Source organism: Chrysemys picta, chromosome 6 (genome assembly GCF_011386835.1).
Source record: "Chrysemys picta bellii isolate R12L10 chromosome 6, ASM1138683v2, whole genome shotgun sequence".
NCBI lineage: Eukaryota > Metazoa > Chordata > Testudines > Emydidae > Chrysemys > Chrysemys picta.
The window spans coordinates 42,064,717-42,086,502 of record NC_088796.1 but is presented as its reverse complement, the minus strand read 5'-3'; the positions used below and the strand labels follow the sequence as shown (position 1 = coordinate 42,086,502).

At 40.3% G+C, this 21,786-nt stretch overlaps 1 protein-coding gene across 10 annotated transcripts in view; it reads right to left on the bottom strand.

The window, feature by feature from the left end:
• MAST4 (microtubule associated serine/threonine kinase family member 4) overlaps nucleotides 1-21,786 on the bottom strand; it is a 422,044-nt gene that overhangs the window by 230,037 nt on the left and 170,221 nt on the right. For 3 of the 10 annotated variants that reach the window (XM_065599050.1, XM_065599051.1, XM_008170656.4), the window contains exon 4: nucleotides 9,039-9,113. The exons of the other annotated variants lie outside the window; for them this stretch is intronic. In XM_065599050.1, coding sequence (XP_065455122.1) covers nucleotides 9,039-9,113 — 75 coding nt within the window. The remainder of the gene's footprint in view (nucleotides 1-9,038; nucleotides 9,114-21,786) is intronic. 10 annotated transcript variants of the gene reach the window in all.

The following is a 21,786-nucleotide window of genomic DNA, read 5'->3' as shown; positions in this document are numbered from 1 at the left end:
TCCCCCCTCAGTCTTCTCTTCTCCAGACCAAACAAACCCAATTTTTTAAGTCTTTTCTCATATGTCATGTTTTCTAGAGCTTTAATCTTTTTTGTTGCTCTCCTCTAGACTTTCTCCCATTTGTCCACATCTTTCCCGAATACCGGGACACGATACTCCAGCTGAGGTGAAGTGAATAATTACTTGTAATGTCTTGCTTACAACACTATTGCTAATACAGCTCAGAATTATGTTCTTTTTTTTTTTTTGCAATAGTATTACACTGTTGACTCATATTTAGTTTGTGATTCGCTATAACCCTCACAGCCTCTTCTGCTGTATCCTTCTTAGGAGTGTAAGAACTTAGTGAGGAAAAGCACTAGACAAAAGTGACAATCAGTGGCGCTTCTTTATATGCCACCCTATAAAAAAGGTATGTCTAAGACAGCTATATCTGGAAAGGGCAAGATATTGTAATGCTTTCTGACTCAGGTCCAGCATATCTAAATAGCCATCTAAAAACAGGTGAACAATGCGAGTTTAAGAATGCATGTCCGTAATGTATTTAAAGATGGGTCTACCATAGTACTAGCTTACCAACCAGACAGTCTAGCCGCTCTCAGTATTAAAGTCTGATCACATTAGTAATTTACATATCTGCAGCCTTAGCTTTACCATTTTTCACCTAAGATCTTAGGAGCTCAGTTCAGGTCCCAACTGCTCATGATATTAGAACATAAGAATGACCATGCTGGGTCCATCTATCCCAGTATCCTGTCTTCCAACAGTGGCCAATGCCAGGAGCCCCAGAGGGAATGAACAGAACAGGTAATCATCAAGTGATCCATCCCTGTCGCCCATTCCCAGCTTCTGGCAAACAGACTAGGGACATCATCCCTGCCCATCCTGGTTAATAGCCATTGATGCACCTATCCTCCACGAATGTATCTAGTTCTTTTTTGAACCCCGTTACAGTCTTGGCCCTCACAACATCCTCTGGCAAGGAGTTCCATAGGTTGACTGTGCGTTGTGTGAAAAAATACTTCCTTTTGTTTGTTTTAAACCTGCTGCCTATTAATTTCATTTGGTGGCCCCTAGATCTTGTGTTAGGAAAAGGAGTAAATAACACTTCCTTATTTACTTTCTCCACATCAGTCATGATTTTATAGACCTCTATCATATCCCCCCTTAGTTATCTATTTTCCAAGCCGAAAATCCCCAGTCCTATTAATCTCTCCTTAGACGGCAGCCGTTTCATACCCCTAATAATTTTTGTTGCCCTTTTTTCTAAGTCAAATATATCTTTTTTGAGATGCGGTGACCACATCTGCACGCAGTATTCAAGATGTCGGGGTACCAAGGATTTATAAAGAGGCAATATGATATTTTCTTTCTTATCTAGCCCTTTCTTAATGATTCCCAACATTCTTTTCACTTTTTTGACTGCCGCAGCACATGGAGTGGATGTTTTCAGAGAACTATCCACAATGACTCCCAGATCTCTTTCTTGAGTGGTCACAGCTAATTTAGATCCCATCATTTTATATGTATAGTTCAGATTATGTTTTCCAATGTGCATTACTTTGCATTTAGCAACATTGAATTTCATCTGCCATTTTGTTGCGCAGTCACCCAGTTTTGAGAATTCCTTTGCAAAGAGCTACAAGTCTGCCTGGGATTTAAATATCTTGAGTAGTTTTGTATCATCTGCAAATTTTGCCACCTCACTTTTTACCAGATCATTAATGAATATGGTGAATAGGACTGGGCCCAGTACAGACCCCTGGGGAACACCACTATTTACCTCTCTTCATTCTGAAAATTGACCATTTATTCCTACACTTTGTTTCCTATCTTTTAACTTTAACCAGTTACCAATCCATGAGAGAACCTTTCCTCTTATCCCATGATAGCTTACTTTGCTTACGAGCCTTTGGTGAGGGACCTTGTCAAAGACTTTCTGAAAATCTAAGTACACTATATCCACTGGATCCCCCTTGTTCACATGCTTGTTGACCCCCTCAAAGAATTCTAGTAAACTGGTGAGGCTTGATTTCCCTTTACAAAAACCATGTTGACTCTTTCCCTATAGATTATGTTCACCTATGTATCTGACAATTTTGTTCTTTACAACAGTTTCAACCAGTTTGCCCAGTTTTGAAGTCAGGCTTACTGTAATTGCCGGGATCACCTCTGGACCCCTTTTTAAAAACTGGCACACATTAGCTATCCTCCAGTCATTTGGTACAGAAGCTTATTTAAATGATAGGTTACAGATGACAGTTTTTCTTTTATTGAACAATATATGTCTAACATCTCAAAGTTACTAGCACTTATTCTTGGGATAGCTAGAAATGAAAACACAATCCTAAAAGATTTTCACTAGCTTGAAAAGTAGAACGTATGCTTTGTCGATACCGTAGCTCCAGGGCCGATTTCATCAGCAGGGGAGTCTATTTCCAATCATAGAAACTACTGAAAATCATAAAAGGGTTTCAGTGGATATTACTGCATACTGTAACTAACTGTTAAAGTATTCAGTCGGAATTAGGATTAGAAAGGATTTTTAAAAAGTCAGTATCTTTGTTGCAATATTCTCTCTCTACATTAAGTTTGGAGCTTGTGTTATTCAGCACACTGTACTATCAATATTTTCTCCATGCTAACAAAATTTCAGAGCAATCCTCAGGAACCTTACCTACAAATGCTCCCAATTTATACTGACAGCTCATCTGGAATAAACCTTTATTACCATTATGTATTGAAACACCACAAGATTTTGAAACTAATCTTCTGAACACTTTCTCTTGTCCCGCTCCCCTCCCACCTCCTCACCCCACATGCTCCCACATCGAATTGATTTTTATTTGATGGTTGCCTTTGCCAGCTTCACATATAACTATTTCATTGCGTCCTTTAGATTATTATTCCTACAGCATATTCTTCTTTACCATGGTTTACCTTTGTTCATTTGTTGCTCATATTTGCTATCTACTGAGAAATTTCAGTGAACAAAATCTCTGAGTACACTTCAAGTTAGTTTGGCTTCTAATTTTAGGCATTGTGCAGTTACGCTATAAGCAAGTTTGGTGAAAACGGATCAAAATTAATATAATTTAAAAAATTAAAGTAAGTGTTTTAAAAAATTAAAAAACATTTCACTCAACATTTTTGTACCTGTAACAACAAACACATTTATTTTTATATTTTTGTGCATGAAACCCTGTCTCTTAGGATCTTTTGTGCTGTTATATGCAAAAAGTTCTAAAATCTAATATCTAATGCACCGATTTTTATTAATACCATATATAAGAAACTTGTGCAACTTGTCTAAAACACTGCTTTCTCCCTAAATACTCTCTTCTTAGTTGCTATTGGCCTCTCTATTATGCTTTGCAGATAGGGTTCCTGGCTTAGTGGATGGGAAAAGCGATAGACATGATTAAGTTTACGTTATAGTCACAAGTATTTTTAGTAAAAGTCACGAGCAGGTCACGAACAGTAAACAAAAATGTGTGACCCGTGACCTGTCCATGACCTGTCCCTCTTTTGAGGAGGGCAAAGGCATCAATCTGCTGCCCTGACATGGCGTCCTGGGAGGTATGCTGCCTGCCAGGGGCCCATATCTGAGATGTTATGGAGGGATTGTCAAGGATCATCTGGCCCTCTGACTACTACCCCATGATACTCATCCATGTGGGAACTAATGATACTGCGAGGTATGACCCTCAGCAGATCAGAAGTGACTACAGGGCTCTGAGAGTAAGGGAGAAGGAGATAGGAGCACAAGTGGTGTTCTCGTCGATCCTTCCAGTCAAGAGTAAGGGCCTGCAGGTGAATGCCTGGCTGCAAAGATGGTGTCACCAGCTTCCTTGACCACGGGATGCTGTTCCAGAAAGACGGACTGCTAAGCAGAGATGGGGTCCAACTATCGAGGAAGGGGAAGAGCACATTTGGATACAGACAAGCTAACCTAGTGAGGAGGGTTTTAAATTAGGTTCAAAGGGGGCAGGTGACCAAACCCCACAGGTAAGTCAAAAACAAGGAGAACTGGGAGAAGGGTCGGAATTTGGTGGGGGGAGCATGGGCTGTTATAGCAGGGATAAAGGAGAGACAAGACAGAACTGCAGGGGAGGGGGGAAATCAAATCAGTATCTTAGATGTCTGTATACTAATGCGAGAAGTATGGGCATTAAGCAGGAAGAACTCAAAATGCTAGTAAATAAACATAACTATGACATAGTTGGCATCACAGAACTTGGTGGGATAATACGCATGACTGGAATATTGGTATAGAAGGATACAGCTTGCTCAGGAAGGACAGACACGGAAGAAAGGGAGGAGGTGTTGCGTTATATATTAAAAAAGTATAGACTTGGACTGAGGTTGAGATGGAAATAGGAGATGGAATTGTTGAAAGTCTCTGGGTAAGGATAAAAGGTGTAAAAAATACAAGGGTGATGTCACGATAGGAGTCTACTACAGACCACCTATCCAGGAAGAAGAGATAGATGAGGCCTTTCTTAAACAACTAACAAAATCATCCAAAGCACAGGACTTGGTGGTGATGGGGGACTTCAACTACTCAGACACCTGTTGGGAAAATAACACAGCAAAGCACAGATTATCCAACAAGTTCTTGGAATGTATTGGAGACCATTTTCTATTTCAGAAGTGGAAAAAGCAACAAGAGAGGCAGTTCCAGATTTGATTTTGACAAATACGGAAGAACTGGTTGAGAATTTGAAAGTGGAAGGCAGCTTGGGTGAAAGTGATCATGAAATGGTAGAGTCCATGATTCTAAGGAATGGTAGGAGAACAGCACAATAAAGGCAATGGATTTGAAGAAGGCAGACTCAGGGAATTGGTAGGTAAGATCCCATGGGAAGCAAACAGTTGGCAGTTTTTCAAAGAGACATTAAAGGCACAAGAGCAAACAATCCCACTACGTAGGAAAGATAAGAAGTATGGCAAGAGACCACCCTGGCTTAACCAGGAGATCTTCGATGATCTAAAAATCAAGAGTCATACAAAAAGTGAAAACTAGGTCAAATTACAAAGGATGAATATAAACAAACAACACTAGTATGTAGGGACAAAATTAGAAAGGCCAAGGTACAAAACAAGCTCAAACTAGATAGAGACATAAAGGACATTCTACAAATAATTAGAAGCAAGAGGAAGACAAGGACAGGGTAAGCCTGTTACTCAATGAGGGGGGAAAAACAAGAACAGAAAATCCACACTGATTAGGCCTCAACTGAAGTACTGTGTCCAGTTCTGGGTGCCACGTTTCAGGAAAGATGTGGATAAACTGGAGAAAGTCCAGAGAAGAGCAACAAACATTATTAAAGGTCTAGAAAACATAACCTATGAGGAAAGACAGAAAAAAACTGGGTTTGTTTAGTCTGGAAAAGAGAAGACTGAGAGGGGACATGATAACAGTTTTCAGGTATATAAAAAGTGGTTACAAGAAAGAGGGACAAGAATTGTTCTTCTGAGCCTCGGAGGATAGGACAAGAAGCAATGGGTTTAAATTGCAGCAAGGGAGGGTTAGGTTGGACATTAGGAAAAGCTTCCTGTCAGGGTTGTTAAGCACTGGAATAAATTGCCTAGGGAAGTTGTGGAGTCTCCATCATTGGAGATTTTTGAGAACAGGTTAGCCAAACATTTGTCAGGAATGGTCTAGATAATACTTAGTCCTGCCATGAGTGCAGGGGATTGGACTAGATGACTTCTCGAGATCCCTTCCAGTCATATGATTCTATATACCCCCTGGCTAAGTCTTGGGTGCTCTGGAGAAGGGGGCGGCCTGGGGACGCCATGGGTGCTCTGGGCAGTGGTGGGGTGGCCCGGGGACACTGCGGGTGTGCTGTGGTGGGTGGAAAAGGCTTTTGACACCGTCCCATATGACATTCTCATAGGAAAACAACAACAATGTGATTTAAATAACATTACTCTACGTTGGGTACAAAACTGATTGAAAGACTGTACTCAAAAAGAATAGTTATCAAAACAGTAGTGGGGAATATATAGTAGAATCCCACAGGAGACTGTCCTGGGTCCAGTACCATTCATTATTTTCATTAAATGACAAAAAAAGTGGAGAGTTATAAAATAAAATTTGCTGATGACACCAATCCGGGAGCACATTAATAGAAGTGTCTGATGTAAGACATAGAAAGTAACTGTCCTACTCAACTCAGCATTGGTGATGCCTCAGCTGGAGTATTTTGTGAAGTTCTGGGCACCACATGTAAGAAAGATGTGGACAAACTGGAGAGAGTGCAGAAAAAAGCAACAAAAATGATAAAACCTGACCTATGAGGAAAGGTTAAAAAAATGGGCTTGTTTAGTCTTGAGAAAAGAAGACCAAGGGGGGACCTGATAAAAGTATTTTAATATGTTAAGGGCTAGGATAAAGTGACCAATTGATCTCTATGGCCACTGAGGGTAGGACAAGAAGTAATTATCTTAATCTGCAGCCAGGGAGATTTAGATTAGGTACTAGGATAAATTTTCTAACTATACGGATACTTACGCACTGGAATAGGTTTCCAAGGGAGGGTGTGGAATCCCTGTCCCTGGAGATTTTTAAAAACAGTTTAGACAAACACCCTGTCACGCATTAATTCAGATACACTTGCTTCAGTGCAGGGGCTGGATTAGATGACCTCTTGAGGTCCCTTCCAGCCCTACATTTCAATGATTGACATTTCTCCAATTCACAGCCCTGGTATAATTGTCAACTCTTCTCCCCTCACAGAAAGTTCTTTGCAAGTTATAGCGCTTCTTCCTCGAATGCTCCAAAGCCCACTCATTCCTTTTGCCTACATTACCATAACCCTAGTTCAAGCTATGATTCTCTCTCATCTCAACTCTTGGAGCTCTTCTCATGCACATCCTCTGACTTCCACTTTACTTCACCTTTAATTCATCTACAGTGCTTCCATAAAAATAATTTACCTGGCACCAAGGCTCTGACCATATCTAGCACCTCTTCAAATCCATTAACTGGGTTTCTTGTAACTTTATCAGTACTAAACTCTTAGACCTTGTCCTCATCATCAATGTACTGTTCTGTTTGAATCAATTATTGTTGTCCCCCTAACAAGGTCCAACTTTCCTGAGTAACTCCCCCTTTGGGTTCATTTCCAAGCCTCCTTCCACACTGTGCTATGCAGCATAATGTGACTCTACTCTTTCCTCCTTTCAGTCCTTCCTGAAAACACAAGGATATCTATGAACCCTATTTCTTCTACCTCAATCCTGTCTTAACCTGTATAACAAGAATTCACACAATGGTTTTGGTACTAACATGACAGGAACCTACTCTTAACATATTCGGTTTCATTGTTTCCCTAACATTCTGCCCTTCTCTGAACGACCTATTTAGACTCTGCACGCAGGGACTTATCTTCCTCTCTGTGAGGATGCAGCATGTTTAGCACTATACAAAAATAATTAGGTAGCAAAATAAGAAATGGCTTGGGTCCTAGCTAACAAGTGACTACCTCTCTCCCCATAACCTGCTATAACTGTTGAGGTCAGTTGTGGTATTCAGGATAACAGTCCCTAACTTTAGGTGCCTGGGACTGGCTGACCAGTTCTCAGTGGCTGGCCCATGACTCAAATTCAGTTCTCCCACTGGTCCACCAGAATCTGAGACTGTTGAGCTTTAGGGTAGAAGGCAAGCCTTATGTCCTTTCTCAAATGTACAGTATTCTTGTGGGAAAAGGGGAAAACTAAGCGGATTGGGGGCAGAGGGGAGAAAGGGAGTCTGCTGTGACTTTATTTTTGTTAGATTCTTGCAAAAAAATAGGAAAAAATTGTAGCAGTATTATGCACATGATCTGTAATATGCAATGTGGTACATTTCATTAATCTAGAAAATAAAACTAATATCCACAATAGCTATCGTTTCCCACATCCTGCTAATTAGATTTCTTGAACCATACCTAATTTTTATATACCGCTAACTGAAATGATCTTCTAGGAAAGGCAGAATAAGCTTGTCAGTATATCTGACATTCTATTGAATCTGCCAGCATAAATACTAATGCTCCAACGATATCTTTAATTCTACACATTTGTATCAGGGATTGCTCAAGAGAACTCAATCAGACAGGTCCTTTGGGGCCATCTGCCTGTCCCAAGTCAGGATAAAGGAGGAAGGTTGGGCGTGGGGCTAGCAACTCCACCCCGTAAAAAAATTAATTTGTTACAGAAATGCCAACAATAGAGATAACAGAGACTTTTAGCCTGGAAAAAGAAGGCCCTTCAATTCGAAGACGCATGACGCTGGGTGGTGAAAGTCGTGAGGAAGCCACTAAGCCGATTACCCTTCTTGCAACTAGGAGGATTACCATCGGTACATGGAACGTGAGGACCATGTACAAGTCAAGAAAGACGGCACAGGTCACAGCAGAGATGAGGAGCATCAACCTGATCCTACTAGGCCAAGAAACACCTGGCGACACGACCTTCAGGCTGATAGCATAAAAATGGGCTATACCTGGAACCAGCTAGAGCAAATGGCCCAGGATAGAGGACTCTGGAGATCTTTGTTTGGCACCTCATACCATGACGGGCATGAGTGAGTGAATGAGTTGCTCAAGAGACTAATCAATGTTATCCCAGGACACCCGTTCTAAATTGTTTGTGGCATTATTATAAGAAATATTCCATTTTAATATTGTGAGAGAGAAGAATTAAGTGTATGTCACGTATTTGTGAATACACTTCAAAAATGTGAAAAAATACAGACATTGAACAGAACACATAGCAAAAGTAGCAAATATAATTATAATTTTCTATACATACACTGTACATCTAAAAAACTCACCCACAACTCTTGAAGGAGGTGCAGCATTATACATGCATAATGAATATCTTCAATATGCAAATTCATCTTTATAAAACAGTGCTGACCATATTACTCACAGGTGGGTAATAATTAATGCTCCTATCAAGTGTACATCAGATCTTCACTACAGCTGTCACATTCCACTGGTACAACATTCCATTTTTAAAACGTGTCCTTCAATAAGTCCACTCACTTTTGTAGCCGCTGGTTCCACTAGTCTCTGACGGTGCCGTGTTGAGCTGAAATGGCTCTTCTGAGGCGGCCCTTCCTGACAGTGAATGGAAGACAGGAAGGGAAAAGAAGAGAGAAAAAGGAAGAGGATGGATCGTGGAGGGGATGGAATGAAGGATGATCAGAGAAGGGAGAGGGAGAGTATTTAACTGAACTGTACTTTCACTATCTTTCTAAGAGCTTTATGAAATATATTCCACAGTTTCATCATATGCGTATCAGAGAAAAATGAAGTTATTTTGCTTGTAACCTCATGAGGCTTCTATATATGTATTGTGTATGGACACTTAATGAGATAGCATGAATATAGATGACAAAGATATACACACTGAAGTTACAAAAGCTTTGTCTTGCCATTACCATGTACTTAAAATAGCAAGTAATGTATCATCAATTTTGAAAGTACACAGAAAAAAAAATCATATGCAACTCAACTCGATCCATATGCTAACTGAAAACTCTGAAATCCCCTTGATAAAAAAATATACTTCTTTAGATTTACATCCCTCGTACACACCTGTTAGAGCTCCAAACGATGAATCAACTACATTATATTTTTCAGATTTACACTTATCAGGTATGAGAGATCATTCCTTCTTTTGAATGAATGGTTAAGAAGTGGGTTGTAAAAGACAACTGTTCTGGTTTATGGACCAGGAACACTCTGTTGGAAGGAACACTCTGTTGGAAGAAATGCAGGTACATAGTCAAAAATACAAAAGTTATCTAGGTCATTGGCTCACTTGATTCCAGACAAACCCAGCTGTTGGATTGTCAATAGCTGCTGCAGTTTTCACAAGTACAAGTGTTCTTGCCATTCCTCATGATCTCCCTTATGGACCATGGTAAATGTGAGGGTGACACCTCATAAAGAGCTGTTTCAATCTAGAGCTCCAGTATAGGCACCATTCTCCTCTAACCACTTCTCATGAGAGTTAAGATGGCTACTTTCCTTTCAGGGACTTTACCTCAACATGCTAACTCAAATTGTCTAAATAAGAAACAAGATGTATAAAGAAGAGAGAGCGAAATCAGATTAAAAAAAACAAAGGAGGTATGCATACCATATAATCTGCATCTCTGCAAGTGAAACTAAGCAAAAGCATCCTGTATTAGCTTCAATAAAGAAATACAATGTTTTACATTTCAATTAAGCACATCCATCTTTGGCAAGTCAGCTTACCAGAGCCATATCTGTTCTCCCTCTAACTCACCAACTTGATACTCTCTTTTCAGGATTCTTTGAAGTACCTGGCTCACCATACCAAACCCACCCAAATGAGGTATTCTGCTGGGGGTTTCACACCATGGACATTGACATTTTGAATATAAACAAGATTGCATTAGCAAATCTGAATGAACAATTTCTGTTCTCATTTATCTTCACTCTGACACCCTATACACACACCCTCTTGTTCTCTTAATTATGATGATATATTATTTTTATTGTATGGGTATTTGCCTAAGTATGCTCAGTTTGCTTTTAAAGCTATGATTCCAATTCATGCTCAATATTAATTCTACTTTATATCACATATGAATTAGACAAATTTAATCTGTCATAAATATAAACAGGAGACTGAAGATGAAAGAGGAATGTGGGAAATGTCCTAATAATATCATCTTAAACATTTTTCCTCTTCTAAAAGATAAGGAAGTGTTCCTGAAACTCTTTGTGAAGTTACAAAATACACCTCTACCCTGATATAATGCGAATTCGGATATAACGCGGTAAAGCAGCACTCCGGGGGTGGGGGGCAGGGCTGCGTGCTCCAGCAGATCAAAGCAAGTTCAATATAACACAATACGTTTTTTGGGCTCCCGGGGACTGCGTTATATCGGGGTAGAGGTGGAGATCAATTTGACTACTAAAATAAATCAGATTTTACTGCCCATTAGAATATACTGTAAACTACACATTCACTGGTTCGAAAATCTCCTAGTTATGAAAGGAGTCAAAGTATTACTATGCTAATGATTTTCAATTCTGAATGAACTTAAATGCTAACTTCCGGGCAATATGTTAATATCACAAGCTTTCATCTCTAATATCAGAAAATCCTTTTCTAGATTACAACAGATTCCCATGCTTTGGGGACAAAAAGGTTAGGAAAGCAGTTAGTATTTTGGATGTTAACAACAATGCAATCCCTCCATAAAATGTACTATAAATATTATTTAAAGAAAAAAAGCTAGAAAAAAATTACATTGAGATGAGAATTGCCAAATCTATTATCTAAGACGTGGAATTATGATTACCTTCTAGTTCTATCTAAAAAATTATTTTATATGCCATAGGTGAATCCATGTCACCCTTTTCCTGGTCCCAGCTAGATCTCATTAGCCAAGTACAAAGAGGTTTAGTCAGTACCAAAATGGGGGACTTCCAAGGAATATCTAATATCACATTCCGGGGTGCAATCCACTCCAGATTATGTTACCACCTGCCCTGCAACTTTATGAGCCTCACAATGCTTTGCTGCTGTCACTCCCATATGGGCTGCTCATAGGCGCTGACTTCTACTGGCACCGGTGGGTGCTCGACCCCCCTCTGCCCCTGACCCCGCCCCGACTCCACCCCAGCCCCGCCCCTTCTCCACCCCTGGTCCCCAAAGTCCCAGCGCCAACTCCACAGCCTCCCTGCCCCTATTCTGACTCCTTCCCCAAATCCCCGCCCTGGCCCCACCTCCTCTCCTGACCGCACCACGTTCCCGCTCCTCCCCCCCTCCCTCCCGGAGCTTACTACAGCTGTTTGGCGGCAGCAAGTGCTGGGAGGTAGGCAGAAGAGCGGGGACGCGGTGCACTCAGGAAAGGAGGCGGAGGAGGTGGTGAGGTGAGGCGGGGCAGGGCAGGGAGCTTGGCTGCGGTGGATGCAGAGCACCCACTCATTTTTCCCCATGGGTGCTTCAGCCCCGGAGTAACCATGGAGTTGGCGCCTATGGGGCTGCTCACAAATAGCCCTCCAGCATTCAGGTCACACCGTTAGTGTCTGTGTATAGCTGCAGCCTGTCAGCCACACATCAGTCACACTCTGGTTTCTAGCAGCCTCCGTTACTACTTGCTGAGTGACCCCACCACACTCCCAGTCCCAAATTTCCCCAAAACATGTGTTCTGCAGCCCTCTCCTGGGCAGTTCAGCTATTTTAGGTCCGTTGCCCCTATAAGGGGTCAATGTACAACAGTTTGCTCCTTTAATTCGAGTTACCAAACAATTCAGTTTAAAGACAACCCTGGATTAGTTTTGATTAAAGCATAAGCCAAGTTTTATTTACCGTAGTTACAAGCAGATAGGTTTTAATTGAGTACAAGTATAAGGCACTAAAGTTAGAAATGGTTACAAGAGAAATAAAGATAAAACACTTCCTAGTAACTAAACTTAAACAAACTAGTCTTGGATCAAGGTGAAATTTTTTATCAAACGTTCCTTACAACAGGGCTGACCAAATTCTCAGTTCAGAATGCCTCCTTAAGACCAAAGACTAGTTCCTTTGTCTTCTCAGGTGAAAGAGAGAGAATATGTGGGGTGGTTTTGCCCCTCCCTTTTATCGTCCAATCACCCTCTGAAAGGCATTTTCCTGAGGGTTACCCCTAGATAAAGTTCCTTACAGATGTAAAGATGGAGACATGGCATCTTGTGGTGAAAGAGGTTCCACATTGTGGTTTGTTAAAATGCAAATTGATCTGTTCCTGCCCCACTTCAGTGCCAAAAATTGGCCACTTTACCAGTGAATGCCAGTCAACTTTTATGACACCTGGCTAGAGATGTCATCTTGTCCTTTGTCTTTGAAAAACTGGTATATCCACTCCCCAGACTAGTCTGGTAAACACATTTCAGTCATAACTTCATCTTATGTTCATAATTTTACATATGAATGTTGGTACATTCATGTCACTATGATATTATTGACCAGAAAATTATTAGTTTTCAAACGATACCTCACAAGGCATGTTTTGTATAAAAATTATTACAATAGTGTGTAGGGTGTGAATACAGAGTTGCATTTGGTCACATCTCAGTATTGAGGGAAGTGGTGCTAAATCAGAAGGTAGCACTTTTCCAACTAAGTCAGTATTGAACTACAGCCCCAAACTAGAGCCAGGGGTCGTTTCTGCTGGAGATGAAGTCTGGATGAGATGTAAACTTGAGCACTGGAGCATTACAAACCTCACGACGCTCTTCAGAAAAGTAGGAGTGTGAACCTGGTGTCCTGGCCAAATTCCAACATAGGTAAGTATATTCCTGAGTATCTAATTTCTCCAATGTTTCATTTGGATGTGGCATTCCTCTTCACCCCTCCTAAACATGATGAACAGTAGTGCTCAGAACTAAGACAGTTGCTGCATGCCATCTCAGCAGTGGCTATATTCTGTAGTGGATAAAGTGATCCCTTACCTACCTCACACAGATACAGAATTGCTTAGCTAAAACATATGTAAAGTGCTTTGAAAGCCTTGGATAAAAGCTTCTGTAGATATGAAAATCATAAAACAGTAACTGACTTTTGCACTGAGGATCACAGTATTAAATACACACTTACAATGAAACTATAAATTAATTGAATTCTAGGATGCTGTAGTTTATTTTTGGTCCTCTTACATGAAGGTGAAATTTGTTTTTAATATTAGCTAATCAGGGAGTAGTAGAACTGGTTGTTACTATTAATTCTAAGATGTTACACTGAATTCAGAATATGGAAGCTCACCATTTCTTCTGAAGTAATTTTTAAGGTAAATAAAAGTGTTTGAATTCTTTTCTTATTGGGTTACCTATTTTCTAATTGGATCAAATAAATCCTTAACATAAGAAAAAACACAAGATTCACAAACAGGTTTTTTGTTTGTTTGTTTTTTGGGGAGGTTTTTTGTGTTTTTGTTTTTTCCAGTTACAAGCAATAAAGAAAAAAAACTGCAGGGCAGCCTTAATTAGTACTCTTATGAATTTCATAAACTGCGGTAATGAAGGAACTGTACTTTTACACCAAAAAGTAAGTTTAAAAAAGAAATCCAAAATCCAGTCTAAACCTAGGTCACCAGCTGAGTTTGGCACCCTTTAGTTATTAGACATGAAAATCCTGACATCCAAAATAAAACTCAATAAATGTAACTTCCATGCTCTGTATAATTTTGACCTACTACAATGTATTTGTTTGGTGCTCACTTTTCTTATAGGTGCCAGTAGCAGGCAAAAGATTGCTTATTATTGCTCTGAAATGGTTTGTACAAAGTCAGGTTTCTGGATAAACTATACGATTCAGCTATCTATGAATACTATGAATAATAATACCTCAGGGAAATCGATTCAACAGCAGTTCTGCCACTATATATGGCATAATATTAGACTCCGGCTTTGGTATATTATAAATTCACATTGCTCCCCATTATCTTTAGTTTTCTATTTGGAAAGAATAACTCCTGCATGCACCCTGCCAGAGTGCACTCCTCATTCAGACCCTAGCTACATTATCCAATAGCCTGATTTTATATATAATCAGCCGACGGGATAAGGTCCTGGATTCCAGGTTCTGAAAAAGAGCCTATATGAAGGCCGCAGGGTCATTATATAAAATGCATTATAATGTATATTCTGGGCAATAAATAGCCATATTTTATACTTATCTAGAACAATGCATATAAATATTTCTAAGAATTTTGCAAACAAATTTATTTTACATTGTGAGATAATTTCGACCTATTAGCACCAATTTACAGACTGGAAACATAAGCACAAATGTCTTGTCCAAGGTCACAGAAGATATTTGTGGTGAAACTGGGAATAGAACCCAGATAGCAGGAGAAAGGACAGGGATTACATAATTAAGAACATACAGTTGCTTTTGTTGGTACTACACATATGTTCTTCAGGGTTACTTTATGACTTATCCAAAAATTTGCACTAAGGTGTGATTTTTGCCATTTTCCCTTATTTAAAAACTGTCATCTAAACAGGGAGCATAAAAAATAACCGTCCATGTGATTTAGAAGACTGACCACTGCTTATATGCAAAATGTTCATGAGCACCACACAGGCTGACACTTATTTGTGTAGCCTATTTAGTGAATACATTTACAGAAATGAGGGTCAGCTCTCTAAAAAGTCTCAGACAGAAAAACTGCAAAACACAAAAACAAAAATCATCTTCTAGAGATGTCAAAAGCAAAACCTGTTCTAATGTTATTTTACAGAGAACTACAAAAGAAAACAAATGCTGAATAGAATCCACACCTCCTCAAGGTCATATTTTTATACTATTAGTGTGAGACAACAAGTGCTTAAATTGTACAACAAAGAAAGGACACGTTTTGTAAAACAGCTTAACAGTAAAGTCAGATAACTTGCTTTAGAACTGGATTAAAGAACGTTTTGACTATTTAAACTTTCTGTACAATTTCCTGAAGTAGTTTTCACAAGTTTATGATGCAATGCCTGTGTTCTATGAATTATGCTGTGGTAAATCCAGCGCTGTTTTTCAAAATAATTTTTGTTCCCACAATTGAGCCAATACTATCAAATGGCTGTTTGACATTTGTGAATATCCATTGATTCAGACTAATTCTGTGCCCAGCAAAATTTGTTTAAAAGTTCATAGGAAAGAAAGGCTTATGGATTTAATTACTTCTAGATTCTGAAGCACAATATAATTATATCTATTACAATAGCGTTTTACATCAAAATTCTATGTTAAATATCTCCATATCTGGACAAACTGGAGAAATGGTCTGAAGTAAATAGGATGAAATTCAATAAGGACAATTGCAAAGTACTCTACTTAGGAAGGAACAATCAGTTTCACACATACAAAATGGGAAATGGCTGCCTAGGAAGGAGTACTGCGGAAAGGGATCTGGGGGTCATAGTGGACCACAAGCTAAATATGAGTCAACTGTTGCAAAAAAGGAGAACGTCATTCTGGGATGTATTAGCAGGAGTGTTGTAACCAAGGCATGAGAAATAAAGCAAGATGTGCCTAAATTGGAGATGTGGATAAATTGGAGAAAGTCCAGAGAAGAGCAGCAAAAATGATCAAAGGTCTAGAAATCATGACCTATGAAGGAAGACTGAAAAAATTGGGCTTATTTAGTCTGGAAAAGAGAAGACTGAGAAGTCACGATAACAGTTTTCAAGTACATAAAAGGTTGTTACAAGGAGGAGGGAGAAAAATTGTTCTCGTTAACCTCTGAGGATTAAAATGCATCAAGGGAGGTTTAGGTTGGACATTAAGAAAAACTTCTTGTCAGGGTGGTTAAGCACTGGAATAAATTGCCTAGGAAGGTTGTAGAATCTCCATCATTGGAGATTTTTAAAAGCAGATTAGACAAACACCTGTCAGAGATGGTCTAGATAATACTTAGTCCTGCCATGAATGCAGGGGACTAGACTGTCGAGGCCCCTTCCAGGCCTATGATTCTCTGAACCCATCTAAACAGAAAGTTAGAATGAAAATGATGACAGAGTGGCTTTAGTTGAACACTAGTGTCATTGTAACAAAACATACCAACTGTGGGATATTTTGTCTGATAAAAGGTTACACTCTAGGACAAGCATCGATAGAAAACTTAAATTCCCTAAATGATTAATCCCCTATTTATTCTACACAAGGTTCCTTGGCAAACTCAATACTGCAAATGGATTGTTTGTTACATTCTAAAAGTCTAAAACCAGGCAATGTTATTTTTTGCCTGACAAATCTTTTATCTTGATACTATTATAAAAATGACTGCCATTTGAAACTGTTTTCTCATGTTGTCAGTACATTTCCACACTGATTGTCTAAATATCTTGTGGAATACAAAGGAGGTGGGGCAGAGGGAGTAAGTACAGGAGAGTGGGTGAGAAGAGTACAAATGCACAAAAAATGAAAATCTGAAATCTGAATAAGTTAAAAATAAAAAGACATCTTCCACAGTAAAAGTGAAGATACTCTCACCTACGGAGAATGTGTTAATCTTAGTCAGATGTGTCTCTAAATCCTTAAACCTGAAATAAATCCTGTAGAATTCAGTAAATACCCTAAAAGTTGTATCTTTGAACAAGGCTTCTCTCAATTTTAGAAACATTTTAAACTTTAGATTCCATCAATTCTAACAATGCAACACAACCCCACTAACATAGTCTTCACCTGTAACACACTATAGTCAATATTAATTAATGCGAATGACACTAAGTGAAGTTTCTCTGTAGCTGGAGAGGGCATGCCTAGAGAGAGACCACTTCCTACACAACAGGGAGCAGTGGTACGGACTTTTAATTCTCTGCAAATGTAAAAATGCTCCTTCCCGACCCTGGGAGCTCTCCACAAGCCTTATCTTCTCTCCCATTCATTAGCAGGAGCAGCCCAGATATTCAAGCCCCAGCAGTGAAATCAGGAGGTGGGGATTTTTGCACACCCAAGCAATTTTTTTCACCTGAAGAACAGGTTTTAACCAGGATTTTGGAAAATCTGACATAGTTTGTCCTCAGCTAAACTTGCAGTTAAACAGTGTTCACTTCATTAGTTGCTGATGCAATAAGGTCTGGTCTATATTTTATAGTATAATTATGGCAGGAGTGCCATTTTTTTACTGAAGCAGTTATATTAGCATAAAACATGAAAGTGGCATAATTGTATCCCCTTCCCAAACGGAAGTAGCTACACCAACACAATGCTCCTTTATACTGATAACTGCATCTACAATATGAGGACTATACCACTATAGTTAAACCAGTACAACCTTCTAGGGCGGGGCGGGCAAACTTTTTGGCCTGAGGGCCGCATCGGGTTTCGTAAATTGTTTGGAGGGCCGGTTAGGGGAGGGGGTCGTGGCCCAGCCCCCACCTCCTATCTGCCCCCACCACCACCCCGGGACTCATGGCCCATCCAACCCCCCCTGTTCCCTGATGGCCCCACTGGGACCTCTGCCCCATTCAACCCCGTCTCCCCCCCCCCGACCACCATCCACACCCCCACCCCTGACCACCACCCCAAACTCCCCTGACCTCTATCCAACCTCCCTGCTCCCTGCCTGGAGCACCGATGGCTGGCGGTGCTACAGCCGCGCCCCGCCCAGCTGAAGCCGGGACATGCTGTTGCTGCCGCCGCCGCTGCTAGGCCACGCCGCCGCCGCCACGCAGCACAGAGCTTGGGTCAGGCCGGCTCTGCAGCTACGCTGCCCCAGGAGCTCACAGCCCCACCACACAGAGCATTGCGCCAGCAGTGGAGCGAGCGAGCGAGCTGAGGCTGCAGAGGAGGGAGGACAGCAGGGGAGGGGCCGGGGGTGAGCCTCCCGGGTCAGGAGCTCGGGGGCTGGGCAGAACGGTCCCGCGGGCAGGATGTGGCCTGTGGGCCGTAGTTTGCTCACCCCTGTTCTAGGGTACACAAAAGACCTAACAATTAATTTTGCTAGTAGAGGGGCCAGAGTAAACAGAAGGAGGGGCAGTGGCAATTCCCTTGGCAGGCACTATTTAAACACCTATCAGGTAGGTGATAAATTCCAAGGTAGGAGCCCAGTAGAAGGAAACATTACTATAAAGGGGATTAAATGGAAAAACACTGCAGCAATTAGGCCCTGCCACTGGTGGCTGGCCTCTTAAGGCAGGTTGGGCCAGCCCGACCTGTGATTAATCGAATAGGGATCAGACCATAGCTTGAAGGTCACCTGATCCTTGAAAAAGCCAGCAAAACCAGAGCTCATCTGCTGGGGAAAGTTATAGGAAGCGGGATGGCTCCTGCAGGAGTCCCTGAGTCGGGGAAAGAGGACATTTTATATATACACTAGGCGGGTACGTCTACACTACGATGAAAAAGCACAGCTTCAGAGCCTGGGGCAGCTGAATCTGGCTCAGGCTGTGGGGCTAAAAATTGCAATGTAGAAGTCAGAGAGGTAATCTGGCTGTTTGTAACCATCTGAGGTAAGAGGTCACAGCGGTATTCTACACAGCTGGAGGCACGCTAGAAAGAAGAGGACTGGGAGGAATTCCACACAGATAGATTCAAATCAATATCAGGTCCTCTACATGGAAACTTTGGAAGATAATTCTAAAGATCCAGCAGGTCCAAAGGAAGTATGAGAATGTGGATGGCAGCTCAGCCCAACTTGTAAGAAAAATCAAGCTTGTCCATAAAGAGTTCTCCAACTGTCCAGGGAAAACAGACAATCCTTGGTGGAGATTCAATACTCAGAAGAATTGAAAGAATGTTCTCCAAGGGACAGGAGAACAACAGGACAACATGCTGCCTTCCCTGAACCAAGTCATGAGAGGTCACTCTAAGATTGGACAGTCTTCTGAAGTTGATAGGCAAGGATCCACTGGTGATGGTTCATATCAGTACCAATGACATTGCATCCTGGGATATCTTGCAGATACAGTTTATGGCTTCAAGGAATTCGAAAGCATGCTAAAGAAGACGAATGTCCAAGCAATCCTCTCTGAGATCCTTCCTGTCCCACAACTGAAGGAAGACAGAAAGCAGAAGATTCTGGAAGTGAACTGCTGGCTATGTAATTGATGGAGGGTTTTGGTTTTGTGGAAAATTGGTCCACCTTCTGTGGGGCGAGAACTGTATAGTTTGGACAGCATCCACCTCAGGAAAAGGGGGACCAATCTCCTTGGGGCCAGGCTGGCTACAATAGTCAGTTGGGGATTAAATAGCAAAAGGGGAGTGTAAAAAGAGGGAATATATGAGCACTCAGCACAGAATCGAGAACAACACTAATTAAGAAATTAAAGGACATTAAGAGAAGAAATTCTTGAATTCCCCAATGTTAGGAGACTGGGACGCAAACAAGAGGAATTGGAATTACTCCTTTATGAGCATAAATTCATTCTAACTGGTACTACTGAAACTGACGGGATGAGTCCCATGACTGGAATGTTAAAATCAATGGTTATAACCTATTTAGGAATGATTGAGTAGGCAAAAGGGGAGAGGGGTGGCCCTCTGTCAAAAATGGCATTACCTGTTTTCAAGTCACTGATAACTTGGAAGAAAATGATTTTTGAATACTTATGGATCAATGTCTTAACAAATAAAGCACAAGATGGGGTACTAGTTGGTGTCTGCTAAAGAACACCAAAACACACTAGCAAACAGAATGACCATCTACATGGGCACTTATCTATAAAGTGTAGGAAAAAAACCTGTCATCATGGAGAACTTCAATTTGAGTGACATATGCTGGAAGTTTCATACTGCCAGTATAAAAACATGCTTCGAATTTCTAAACATTATAAACGGCAATTTTCTAACTTAAGAAGCATTGCAACCAACACAGATAAAGAGGAGCTTATCACAGAACTAAAAATTAATGTAACTTATGTAAAAGTGATAACAAGTGTTCACGTTTACAATATGCAAACAGAATGAAGTCCAGACTAGTAATATATATACTTGGTGCTTTAATACATCCAATTTCACAATGCTGAAAACAATTATGAGCCAAATCAGCTGGGAGGAAGAATTTAATCAGAAATATGAATGATAATTGGGAATAATTTTAGAACACCTTACTAAATGCTCCTATCCCACAATTGAGGAAGAAGGCTGTGGTGATTAAAAAGATTGACCCGGTATAGAGGGGAAAGTGAAAGCAGCTGTAAAAAAAATATATTTTTAAATGGAAGAAAGGGGATATTGACAGCAATGAATATAAATCCGAAGTTAGGAATTGTAGAAAATTGGCAAAAGAGGCCATAGGACACAAGGAGAAATCCATGGCCAGCAGAGTTAAGGACAATAAGGAGATTTTTTTAAATCTATTGGAGGGGGGAGGGAGAGAGACTGCCAATGATATTGGTCCATCACTAGATGGAAATGATAGAATTATCCACAATAATGCAGAAAAGGCAGAAATATTCAATAAAGATTTCTGTCCTGTATTTTCTGATATAGTATCATCATATGGTGGTGATAACATTCTTTCCATTCCATTAGTATTGCTAGAGGATGTTAAACAGACGCTACTAAAGTTAGACAATTTTAAAATCAGCTGGTCCAGATAACTTGCATCCAAGAGTTTTAAAAAAAACTGGCTGAGGAGTTCTCTGGACTGTTAATGTTGAATTTCATTAAGTCATGGAGCACTGGGGAAGTTCCAGAAGACTGGAAGAAAGCTAATGTTGTGCCAATTTTTAGAAATTATACGCGGGATGACCCAGCCTGACATCAATCCCAGGCAAGATAATGGAGCACCTGATACAGGACTCTAATAAAGAATTAAAGGAAGGTAATGTAATTAATGCAAATCATAGTTAATAATGTTGACGTAGTATACTTAGACTTTTGTAAGCCATTTGAATTGGTACCACATGACATTTTGATTAAAAAACTAGAAAGATATAAAATTTACATGGCACACTCTAAATGGATTAAAACTGGCTAGCTGATAGGTCTCAAAGTGTAATTGTCAATTGGGAATTGTCAATGAGTGGGTGTGTTTCTACTAGGATCCCACAAGAATTGGTTCTTGGGCCTATACTATTCAACATATTGTATCAATAACCTGAAAGAAAACAAAATCATCACTGATATATTTTGTGGATGGCACACAAATTGGGGGAGTGGTAAATAATGAAGAGGACAGGTCATTGATTCAGAATGATCTGGATTGCTTGGTAAACTGGCACAAGCAAACAATATACATTCTAATATGGTTAAACGTAAATCTATGCATCTAGGGAAAAAGAACGTAGGAAATACTTACAGAATGGGGGATTCTATCCTGGGAAGCAGTGA